The 11,858-nt window shown below is 59.3% G+C and overlaps 1 protein-coding gene across 1 annotated transcript in view; it reads right to left on the bottom strand.

The window, feature by feature from the left end:
- Bcl3 (B-cell CLL/lymphoma 3) overlaps nt 1-5,801 on the bottom strand; it is an 18,001-nt gene extending 12,200 nt beyond the window's left edge. The window contains exons 1-2 of the mRNA XM_013032599.1: nt 5,721-5,801; nt 67-168 (exon numbers count right to left, since the gene is read on the bottom strand). Of these exons, the coding sequence (XP_012888053.1) occupies nt 67-168; nt 5,721-5,801 (183 nt within the window). The remainder of the gene's footprint in view (nt 1-66; nt 169-5,720) is intronic.
- Between the last annotated feature and the right edge of the window lie 6,057 nt (nt 5,802-11,858).

Genomic DNA, 11,858 nt, shown 5'->3' on the forward strand with positions numbered 1-11,858 from the left:
TTCCTGGACCCGCGCCGCCCCGCCGCGCCCGCGGGGGCGGGGTCTGCATCGCGGGCCATTCATTACCTGTGCGGCCTCCCCGGTGGCCAGGTTCGAATCTGCCTTCCTCCTTCCGGGCTGGGTGACCTTGAAGCGGACATCAGCCCTCTCGGAGCCGCTTCCTCCTTCCTGGGGGGTACAGGGGACAAACCCCAGCCTGGCTGGGACTGGCACGGGGCTGGCACGGCGCAGGATCCCCGGCTCTCCTCCTCCCCTGGTCCGTCTCCGCCTCCTCCATAGGCCTCACTTGGGGGTGTAGGGGAGGGGGGAGTACGGGGTGCGCGCGCAGAAGCGCTGAATGAATGCAGGGGTGTCTCTGAGGTCAGCCAAGGCCCACCGGGCGCCAAGAGGTGCTGGAGGAGCCCCAGATGCAGAGGAGAGAGGCTGCGGTGCAAAGAGAGAGAGAGAGAAAGGGGAGAGGCTAGACAAGCAGTAGCTTGGGCGCCCCAGGCCAGGTCCTGCAGCTGGGGAGCAGGCTGACCCCCCTCTGCACCCCTATTTTCCCTCCCACTCCAGGGAGGGGCCGGTGAGCGGTGGACAGGCCGGGCGGGTTGGGCGCGTGAGTCAGAAACAGAGGCGTCCTCTTTCCAGACCACGCCCCCGAGCGACCACGCCCACACTCGGCCACGCCCTCGCCGAGCCGCGGCCACGCCCCTCGCCTCTCCCCGCCCCGGGGTGGGGCCGGGTGGCGCGCGGGGCTTTCCCGGATTTCCCTGGGAGCCGGGCTGCCGCTGGGGTTACGTCCGGGTCACTGAGTCACAGGCTTTGAGGGAAGGGGTCGGGAGATGGGGGTGGTAGGAAAACGGAGACTGCACCCCAGAGATGCCCAGGGGACGGACCCGGTGTCCCTGGATCTCTTGTCTGAGGGTCCTTGTGTGCCCCCCCCCCAGCCCCATCCGTGGCAGGGCTGGCCCCGCCCCCTCGTTCCTGCCCTACCCGAGGCCCCGCCCAGACCCCGCCCCTCGCCTTGGCCACGCCCCTCGCCATTGGCCACGCCCCTCCGCGGCTCCCTGCCATCCGTTTGTGTCCTCTGGGACCAGGGGTGCGTCCCGGTCCCCGGAAGGGACTTTGGCCGGCTGGGCCCCACCCGAGTGGATGGTTAACCAGAGATGCGGGCTGAGGGGGGGTGAGGAGGGTCCCCCCTCCTCCTCCTGGCCCCCCTCACTCCGCCCTTAGGTGAGGCACGTGAGGGTTGCAGGCCGTGGGATCTCAGCCCCCCTCTCGTGAGACTCAGTTTACCCTGGAGAGTGGGCGGCCGGGCACCCTCAGCGCACCCAGAGGCCTGCCCCAGCCCTGTCCCTTCCCTGGGGAGGGACCAGGGTGTGATGGAAGAAGGCAGTCGGAGGGGGGGGAGGGATGATGAGCGGGTCTACGGGAGGAGGCTGGGGTCTGAGGGAGGAAGTGAGGGTCTAAGGGAGGAGGCAGGGGTCCGAGGGAGGGGATGGGAGGTCTGAAGGCCGAGGTGGGGGGTCTGAGGGAGGAGGGAGAAGTTTGATGGAGGAGGCCCACAGCTCTGAGGCTGAGGCAGTTGGGGAGCCCCCCCTTCTGGAGGGGGGAAGGGGAAGGAGGGGTGCCTGGGGACCAACACTGCTGTGGGGAGTGGGGAGGGAAGGGAGGTCAGGAGTGAGCCCCGCCCTGCAGCTGTCTCTAATTTCCCAGAACGTTCTGCAGCTCAGGAAAGTCCCTGCTCCCACCGCAGCCTCCCTCCAATGTCGGGAACAGAGGATGTGGGACCAGGATGACCAGCCCCTCCTTCTCCCCGGCCCTGGAGAACGAGGGTCTCCCCTCTCTGGCCCTTGAGCCTCCCACCGGCAAGGGACAGCCCCTGGATGAGTCCCAGAAACTTCTCAGAGAAAGCCTGGAAGTCCTGCTTGCTGTCTAACCACTTTCCTTTGCACAGCCAGCCTTTGTATCTGTTCCCATTTTTTTCTCCTTCTGCTTCTTCTCTAAGTGCTCTTGGGGAGTTGGGGGGGGTGTTGTGTGGGGAGAAAGCCCACATTTTACCTGTTCAAGGTGCCCAGAGGGAAATCAAGTCTAGCTCAAAAGGACTGAGGACCAACGACCGGTTTTCATTTTCTTTGATTCTCTCTCTGGGCCTCGATTTCCCCTCCTAGAGGAGAAGATGAAGTTGGTCCAATCCCAAGTTCCTTGCTGTCTCGATTCCTGGGCCTCGTATGGTTTTGCTTTCCACTGTGGCCTGGGTGCGAATCCTGCCTCTTGCCCTTCAGCTCTGAGTGAACATCGCAGAGCTTTGGTTTCACCTGGGGAGAGGTGAAATGAGGAAAAGCTCCACGCCGTCCTCAGAGCCTGCAGTGTGGAAATTGCTGGAATCAGCCCAACTGCCAGGAGTCACCAAATATGACAGAATACCCCCCCAATCCTGGTTTACAATTAGTGGAGACCCCATTTCATCGGGAAAGGACTTCAATCCACTGTATTTAAGGACATGCCAAGTTTCGAGTCCCAGTTCTTCAGTGTATGCTGAGTGACCTTCCGCTGAGTGGCTTTCCCTCTCTGGGCCTTTTCTCTGGCTCCCCCCTTTTGTTGTTGTTGTTGATTTGTTTCTGAAGTCAGGGTCTCACTATGTAGCACAGGCTGGTCTCTAGCCTGTGATCCTCCTGCCTCAGCCTCCCGAGGGCAGGAGTTACAGGAATGTACCATCAAGCTACCATTGGTAGCAGGTCTTACTTCAAATGGCGGAGGAAGTAGAGAGAAGTGTGTGGAATGAATGAATGAATGAATGAATGATGTCCATTCTCCACACTGTTGCTTTAACCCTTACCCCAGCCCTCAGGCCGGGACCTCCTGTTTGTTTATTTTTTTTCCTTCCCTTCCTCCCTTCCCCCTTTCTCTCTCTCTGTCTTCCTTCCTTTATTTTTTTTTGGCAGTATGGGGATTTGAACTCAGGACTTTACACTTGCTAGGCAGGCGCTCTACCGCTTGAGCCACAACCCCAGGCCTTTTGTTATATTTCAGATAGGGTCTCAAAGGCCAGTTAAGTGGACCCGGACTGTGATCCTCCTACTTAAGGCCTCACAGGTAGCTGGGATGGCAGGTGGGAGCCACCTCACTAAGCCTACGAATTGAGATGAGGTCAGGACTCTGTGCCCCCAGCAGCCTGGCCATTAATCCCAGTGGCTGTGGACCAACATCTCTGTGTGTACCCCGTACATTCCTTCGAAAGAGGGAGTCATGTGTTTAGCCTCCAGGAACGGGGAGGGTGAGGTGGTAGAGAGACACCCTCCATGCAGCAGGAAGAGAGAGAGTTAGACTTCAATAGATCCCGAGACCAACAGGGTCAGGGAAACTGAGTCTCCAGCCTGGACCTCACCGGGCTGGTCCTCTTACCTTGGACAGAAGCTCTGTTCCCTGGGCCGGGCCACCCTGCCCTCCAGGGGAGAACACAGGCCTGCTTCCAGGATGGTGGATCACTCATCCCAGCCCCCTCTCGCCCTGGGGGTTGGGCAGCTGCCAGAGCCCCTGGCACTGGACCAAAGCGGCCCATTTAGGGCCCAGGCCAAGGCTTCGTCTTCCCCTGGGGAATGCTGGGTCTGCACGCAGGCGCTGAGTCAGGATTTTACCATCCCACTGCTCATCAACCCCTTTTTGATTGCGTTCCCTGTGGGGGACAGGGTGGGGGGAGGCGGGGCTGGAGGCTTCCCTGAGGGGCTCTGAAGGTTGGGGTTAGGATGGAAGGCCACAGGACTCCTCCTGAGACTATGAGAGAAAGCTGGGCCATGGGCCCTGAGGTCCCCTTTGGAAACGGGATGCTCAGATGGTTTGGGTTCAGCCGGGCGTCACCGTGCATGCCTGTAGTCTCAGCACTCAGGAAGGTGGCAGCATCTAGAGTTCAGAGATGGTTTAGGTTTTAGAACAAGTTCACGACCAGCCCGGGCTGCGTGGTGAGACCCTATCTCAAAAAAGGACATAAACCAGGCATTATTGGCTCACGCCTGTCATCCTAGCTACTCAGGAGGCTGAGATCTGAGGATGGTGGTTCAAAGCCAGCCCGGGTAGGAAAGTCCATGAGACTTTTATCTCTAATTAACCACCAGAAAACCGGAAGTGGTACTGTGGCTCAAGTGGTAGAGCGCTACCCATGAGAAAAGAGCTCAGGGACAGCGCCCAGGCCTCAGGATCAGAGAGAGAAAGAGAGAGGCCGGCCAGGTGGGGACAGGAGGGTCTGACGGGGCCCCCCCTTCTCTCCAGTGCCATTTCACCCCATCTTTTGTTCCCCTTTAGTTCCATAGAAGCATGGTGGAGCTGCTGCTCTGCGGACTTCTGCTCCTCTGATCTCCCCGGGCCTCAGTTTCCCCCTACGTCACAGCCTGACGGGAAGACAAGAAAGATGATAGCTAGGAAAGCCGGGTGAGTCGGTCACGAGACCCCCCCCCAGGGCCCAGCTGCCCGGCCCAGCAAAGCCTCTGGTGTCATCCGCTCTTCCCTGTCAGCATGACCCTCCCCCAGGGCCCAGCCCCCCCTTCCCCCAGACTGTGTATGAGATGAGAGGGGGCCCTTCCAGGCCAGGCCAGGGCAGGGCAGGGCGAGGTTGAGTCTGGAAAGCCCCGAGGAACCTGGCACGCTCTCCCGTCTGCCCCGGACACTCAGTCACCAGCTGAGGGGGAAGGGGGGGCGGGTATCGCTGCACCATGCTGGCCTACTGGGGCCCTGGGGGTCATGGCCATAGAAGTCCTGGGCCCCAAACGTGGAATTCCCGGTCTCCTAGAAGCTCCTTCCCTCTCAGATCCATCACAGAATGAGGAGGGAGAGGCCTAGGACACATTTGTTCAGTCCTCAGATGTCAAGAAGAACAGGCAAGGAAGATTCTGAGCCGGGCATGGTAGTGCACACCTGTAATCCCAGTGCCAGGGAGGCTGAGGCCGGAGGATTGCTAGTTTGAGGCCAGCTGAGGCTCTAGAATAAGACTGGCTCACACCTGTCATCCTAGCTACTCAGGAGGGTGAGATCTGAGGATCATGGTTTAAAGCCAGCCCGGGTAAGAAAGCCCATGAGACTCTTCAGAAAACCAGAGGTGGTGCTGTGGCTTAAGTGGTAGAGCGCTCGCCTTGAGCTAAAGAGCTGAGGGACAGGGCCCAGGCCCTGAGTTCAAGCCCCACCACTGACAAAAAAGAAAGAATTTTTTTTTTTGAGGGAGGGAAGAGGTTATGGGTCCCGAAGAGGAGGCCCAGGAGAATGGAAGGCCTCCACCCTCAGACTAGGAGGCCCCTGAGTGGAGGCCATGTCCCCCCCCCCCCCCACCGTCGTGGGGCCTGAACTCTGGGCCTGGGCACTGTCCCTCAGCTCTTCAGCTCAAGGCTAGCGCTCTACCACTTGAGCCACAGTGCCACTGCTGGCTTTTCTGCTTATGTGGTGCTGAAGAATCGAACCCAGGGCCTCAGGCATGCAAGGCAAGCGCTCTACCACTGAGCCACCTTCCCAGCCCATGGAGACCATGTTTGCCCAGCAGTTTCAAGAATTCCTCGTGGGTCTGAATTGCATTTTGCGGCCTCTGTCGGGATCAGGATGTCTCTGAGAACGAGGGAGCCTTCTCCACAGATGCACATAGGAGATGCCTCCGCCGTCAGACTCGCATCTTCACCAGCATGAGGAAGTCTCTCCTCTCAGACTAGCAGTTCACTGAAGAAGGGGTAGCATGGGAAAAAACCATCAGGCTAGACTACCTCCACCAGCGTGCTATACCAGGCGCTCTGGGAGTCTCCTGAGTCTGCCTCCTTCATCAGACTGGAACTGGAATCCTCCATCTGACTAGAAGCTTCTTTCCTTCCTTCCTTCCTTCCTTCCTTCCTTCCTTCCTTCCTTCCTTCCTTCCTCTCCCCCCCTCTATTTGATGGTGCTAGGATTTGAACTCCAGGCCTTCCACTTGCTAGGCAGGAGGCTGAGCTCTGAGGATCAGGGTTCGAGGCCAGCTCAGGGCAGGAAAGTCTAGGAGACTCTTATCTCCCATGAGCCAGCAAAAACTTGGAAGTGGAACTGTGGTTGAAATGGCAGAGGGCTAGCCTTGAATAAAAAAGCTCAGGGATAGCACCAGGCCCTGCGTTCCAGCCCCGGGACTGGACACACACACACACACACACACACACACACACACAATAATACAACAAGAAGTGGAGGCCGATTGTAAGCAGGGGGCAGAGCCAAGGGCTGGACAGACAGCAGGTGGCCATTCCCAGAGGCCTGGGTGACAACCTTCCAGCTGGAGAAACTGAGGCCCGAGGACACAGGGAGATTCCAGGGCCAAAGTTTGGGCCCAGAGGAGGGGAGGGGAGGGGAGAAGAGAAGGAACATGGAGGCCCGTGGGGGGGAGGGCTGGGCCTCTGGGGATTCCCCTGCCTTGGGTTGGGCCCAACTCTCCCCCCTACCCCCCCTCCATATCCGCTGGGAGCCCCAAGCTGAGCTCCGGACTTTAACCCCTGTCGCCTCCACGGCGCCAAGAAGGGCAGACAAGGGCCATGGGGCAGAATTCCCCTGGTCCCTGTGCCAGGGGAGTTACCCAGGGTGTGAGGCTGGGGCGGGACAGGTATGTGGAAGGAGCCAAGGTAGAGGGAGGGCGCATCCGCAGCCCCGCCGAGCACTGAGGCTTTGCTTGCCCTGGCCTCAGTTTCCCTCTCTGGGATGGAAGCAAGGAGGAAGAAGGTTTTGCAGGGGGGATGAGGGGTGGGGAGGACGTTTCCCTTCTGGTCTGATGGGGGAGATGTGGTTTTTTCCAATCTGATAGGGGAATCGAGAAGCTCCATCTAGTCTCTCTCTGTGTGTGTGTGTGTGTGCACACGTGTGTGCCAATTCTGGGCACTGTCCCTGACCTTCAGGATTAGCGCTCTAGCACTTCTGGTTTTCTGCTGGTTCATTGGAGATAAGAGTCTCACGGACTTTCCTGCCTGGGCTGGCTTGGAACCACGATCCTCAGAGCTCAGCCTCCTGAGAAGCTAGGATGACAGATGTGAGCCATGGTGCCCGGCTCTCTAACCTGTTGCTCAGCCAGCTCTTGCAAGCAGCAGTCTTGGGGGCCACCTACCTGGGGGCCAGGGCCCAAGGCCAGCGTGGCTCAGCCTGCCCCCCACCCCAGGCTCCATTCTGCCTGCTCTTGGTCTTAGCCAGGCCTCGGTAGGCTGTTGGCTCACCAGCGCCACCTAATGGCCATGGAGCAGGTTCCCCCCTCCCCACAAGGCCATGAAGGGAGGCTGGTGTTCCCTGGGACCCCCTGGCGGAGGCCTGGTGCCCTCCTGCCTGCCCGGGGCACCGGGGTGTCTTAGTTTGTTGTCCATGGGGCTTGAACTCTGGGCCTGGGCGCTGTCCTTCAGCTCTTCAGCTCAAGGTGAGCGCTTTACCACGTGAACCACTGCGCCACTTCCGGTTTTCTGAGTGGTTTATTGGGGATAAGAGTCGGATGGACTTTCCTGCCTAGGCTGGCTTTGAACCACGATCCTCAGATCTCAGCCTCCTGAGTAGCTAGGATGACAGACGTGAGACACTGGCGCCCGGCTGGGGAGTCTTTTCTAAAGGTCAGTGCTACCCCTGTTCTCTCCAGCGTTCCCCATATTTCCATGGCTCCCCAGTGCTCTGGGAGGCAGAGAGGAGGCAGGCCCAGGTGGAAGCCGCGAGCAGCTTCTCAAATGTGCCACCCTGGGGAACTGAGTGCTGCTTTTCGCACAGGCTGTTCCCTGTGCCGGAACACCCTTCCAGCCTCTTCCCTGGCACCTGGCTCCGGCCTCCTCCTGAGGTCCTCCTGCAAAGGTCTCCTTCTTCAACACCTTCTGTGGAGCCCCAGGTCTGAGAGGGGGGGTCACACCCTAGTAGGACTAGGGTAGGCCCTGACACCCCAATGTTTGTTTCTGGGTTTCCTAACAGGAGAGATGTGATCAGCTTGGACAGCCTCAGTGTCCTGTCAATCAGAGGCCTTGGCACACACAGGGAGTGTTTCTCAGAAGAGCTGTCCCCTCCTCCAGGAAGTCCTCTGGGATTTCTCTGTGGGCGCCCCCCCCCCAGCCTCTGAGCTCCACCTGCATCTGGGCTGGGACCATGCAGAGGGCCAGGCTCCGTTCTCTCCATCTTCCTTCCCCCCTCTGAGCCAATCTTGGGAGACCTGGGTTCGAGTCCCACCGGTGAAGAATCTCAAGTGAACATAAAGTCTCCCATTTTCTCCCGTGAAACTCGTGGAGCCTCCAGAGCCGCTGAGGAAGCGGGGGACACCGGGAGCTTCTCATGTCCTGAGCTGACCCCGTGGTGGGGTGACCCACTTCCCCTTTCGGGGTTTTGTCTGGCTGGATGAAGGGCCTCAAGGAGCCCCAGCCAGCTGGGGATGGGGAAGGAGGAAGAGGCCACGGGGGGGGGGGTTTCGGGGCTTCCCGGGCAGGAAGAGGGGTCTGCAGGCCGAGGGGAAACCCTGCAACGGCTGGTGGTGTGTGTGTGTTGGGGGGGACAGGAGGCTGGGGAGGGGAGACTGGCTCTGCTGGTGCCCTCAGGGTGGCCTTGAAGCTCGGAGACACCCCCCCATGTCTGACCCCTTCCCCTCTCCCCTCCTTCACCCTCCTCCTCCTCCTCCTCCACCTTCTGGCCTTTTCATATTGAACCCACATTCCAGTGCAGTAGGAAAACAGGGCAGGCTTCCTTCCTGGGCAGGGCTCCAGCCAGGGGTGGGCTATCTTCGGAAGGTCTCAGGGCCACTCCTGCCCTGCCCTCCCCTCCCTGCCGCAGTTACTTGGGGAAAGGGGAGGGGTGAGGCAGAGGGAGGCAGAAGGGTCCTAGAGGCTGAGTCCTGCTCTCCTCCTGGGTTAGTGCTCCAAGCGTGAAGCAGATGGAGCCATGAGCGGCTCCCCTGGACAGAGGCGGCCCAGGGTCAGCCCTCAGCTGGAAACCTGCTGTGTGTCTCTGCCTGGTGTCTTGCCATCTCTGGGCTAAATCCTGACTAGGTACAAGTTTATGTACAAGTCGTTGTTCTCCTCCTCCTCCCAGAGATCTCCCTGTTTGGCAGGGATGGAATCTGAGGCATGGAGAGCTGAAAAATGTGGCTCCCGCTCCTGCAATTCCGCAGGCTGCAGAGAGGGGGCGCTGGTCGGGTGTGTGGCCTCAGGGCTCTTCCTGGGGAATCTCTGGGACTCAGGGCCTTTGCCCAGCTTGACTACAACAGAGGCAATCACAGCACCTCTCTCCTTGGATGGTGGAAAAGCTCCAGCCAGTGATATGCCTGTGAAAACCTGGCTGGTGGGTAGGCAGCTGTGTCCTGGGCGGAGGACGAAGGATCCAGTGGCACCCCCAGAGAGACAGGCTCCTGGGGACACCTGATGCCCCCCTCCCTGAAGATAAGATACCTGTCTTGACCTAGAAACCTGAGTGGCCTCTTGTCTCTCCCTCCCACTGGCCTGGTTCTTGTACCCAGGTCGCATGCAGCCCTCCAGGCTGGCTCTGCAGTTCTACTCTGGGTATGACTGTCACCCGGGGGGGAGGGGGCAGGGAACAAAAGCCTTTCTCTTTTTATTTTTTCTGTCCAGTTGGGAGGTCAGTGGCCCATGGCCCAACTTGCCAGCTACCCACTGAGGGATGCATTCTCCATGACCATCATTAAAAATCAGAGCCCAAGGGAAAGACTACATGTCCCAGAGTCCTTTGCGGCCAGAGCAGACATGTGACCACATGGGACACACACACACACACACACACACACACACACACGCACACACACACACACACGCACACACACACACACACACACACACACACACACACACACACACACACAGGCATACCAGCTATCTTCTGTCTTAGGGACCCTTGTTTTAGTGCCAGTTCTGGGGCTTGCACTCAGAGCCTAGGTGCTGTCCCTCAGTTTGTGTGTTTGTTTTTTCCTTAAGGCTGGCGCTCTACCACTTGAGCCACAGTTCCACTTCCAGCTTTTTGATGGTTCATTGGGGTTAAGAATCTTGTTCACTTTCCCGCTTTGGGCTGGCTTTGGACTGTGATCCTCAGATCTCAGCTTCTTGAATAGCTGGGATTACAGGTGTGAGGTACTATTTCCCATGTCTCTTACTAGCCAGAGAAGAAATGCTACCCCGTCTCTCCTGCGCGTTACTGAGTCTTGGGACCTGGGGTGGGTGAAGAGTGGTGTGGTTGGAGGTGTACACAGCGGGGACCCCAAAACAATGCAGCAAAGGACCATCGTAACTAGGTGTGGGCCAGAAGGTGCTGGAACCTTCCAGAGCCCAGTGATGGAGTGAGGTGTAGCGTGGGGATACTGGGACCCCCTTTTCCCATTACCTGGCTCTGATTAAAGGGTCTTGTCCTCCCCCTACCCCCAACCCGGGATATAACCTGGGGAGCCGTAGGGAGGCCTGGGAACCGCCATGCAGCGGTGGAGCCTGGGGTACTGAGGTCTGGGCCACGGTGGGCATGCGTGGGCCCAGAAGGTTGTCAGATCCGGAGCGGGACAGGAAAGAGACGATACGTGAACCAGCTGCGTGAACCAGGACGTTTATGGCCAGCGAGGCTCTCTGACAGCTCGGGGTGGGGGAGGAGTGGGGCGCTGCGGGCTCTAGCTAGTGGAGGCAGAGCAGGCGGCCCCCCAGCAAGGACAGGCTGGGGAGCCAGTGGTCCTGCGGTCAAGGGGGTCGGGGGGTGCGCCGCAGTGAGCTCTTCTTCCCCCAGGGGTCCCAGGTGAGCTGGCCGGCTGCTACTCCAGGGCTGTGGGAGAGGATGGGGCAGGAGACCAGGCCATCAGCTAAATGGGGGAGCCACCCCTGGTGCCCCCCCATCCTGTTGTCCCCCTACCCCAGCCTGGCCTCCCCCCCACCCCCCACCCCTGCTCAGCCGGTGCCAGGGCCAGGCAGCTGCCAAGTTCCGTGTCCTGGAGCCAGGGAGGAGCCTGACTGGGAGGAGAGACAAGGTAAGGCCCCGGTGCCCCCCCCACAACCCCAGGCCCCCCCCCCAGTCCTGGCCCCCCCTCCATCCCTGGCCTCCGTCCTCAGCTTGGCTGGTGATGGCTGCTGGCCTTCCCACCGATCATCCACATTCCAACACACACTGAGGAGGAAGGCTGTCTAAAGGGGATGGGGGGGGCAGAGCCTGGAAGCTTCCAGTCTGAGGCAGAAACACCCTTGACTCAGTCACAGGACTCCTGAGAATCTGATGGGGGAGGCAAGACTCCAGACTTGGGAAATGGCCTGCTTCCCAGGATCTGAGTGACCTTCTAACGCACCATTCTACTGAGCAGGCCTGTCTGAGTTTTGGGAGCACCCAGTCTGATGGAAGAGACATGGCCCCTAATTTTCTAGGAGCTCCCAATCTGATGGAAGAGTCATGGTCCTTAACTTTCTGGGAGCTCCCAGTCTGATGGAGGAGACACGGTCTTTAGCTTTCTGGGAGCTCCCAGTCTGATGGAGGAGATATGGTCCCTAACTTTCTGGGAGCTGCCAGTCTGATGGAGGAGACATGGTCCCTAACTTTCTGGGAGCTCCCAGTCTGATGGAGGAGACACAGTCTCTAGTTTTCTGGGAGCTCCCAGTCTGATGGAGGAGACATGACCCCTAGTTTTCTGCAAGCTCCCAGTCTGATGGAGGAGACACGGTCTTTAGCTTTCTGGGAGCTCCCAGTCTGATGGAGGAGACACAGTCCCTAACTTTCTGGGAGCTCCCAGTCTGATGGAGGAGACACAGTCTCTAGTTTTCTGGGAGCTCCCAGTCTGATGGAGGAGACCTGACCCCTACTTTTCTGCAAGCTCCCAGTCTGATGGAGGAGATACAGTCCCTAACTTTCTGGGAAGTCCAAGTCTGATGGAGGAGACACAGTCCCTAATTTCCTGGGAGCTCCCA

Source organism: Dipodomys ordii, unplaced genomic scaffold, assembly GCF_000151885.1.
Source record: "Dipodomys ordii isolate 6190 unplaced genomic scaffold, Dord_2.0 Scaffold156, whole genome shotgun sequence".
NCBI lineage: Eukaryota > Metazoa > Chordata > Mammalia > Rodentia > Heteromyidae > Dipodomys > Dipodomys ordii.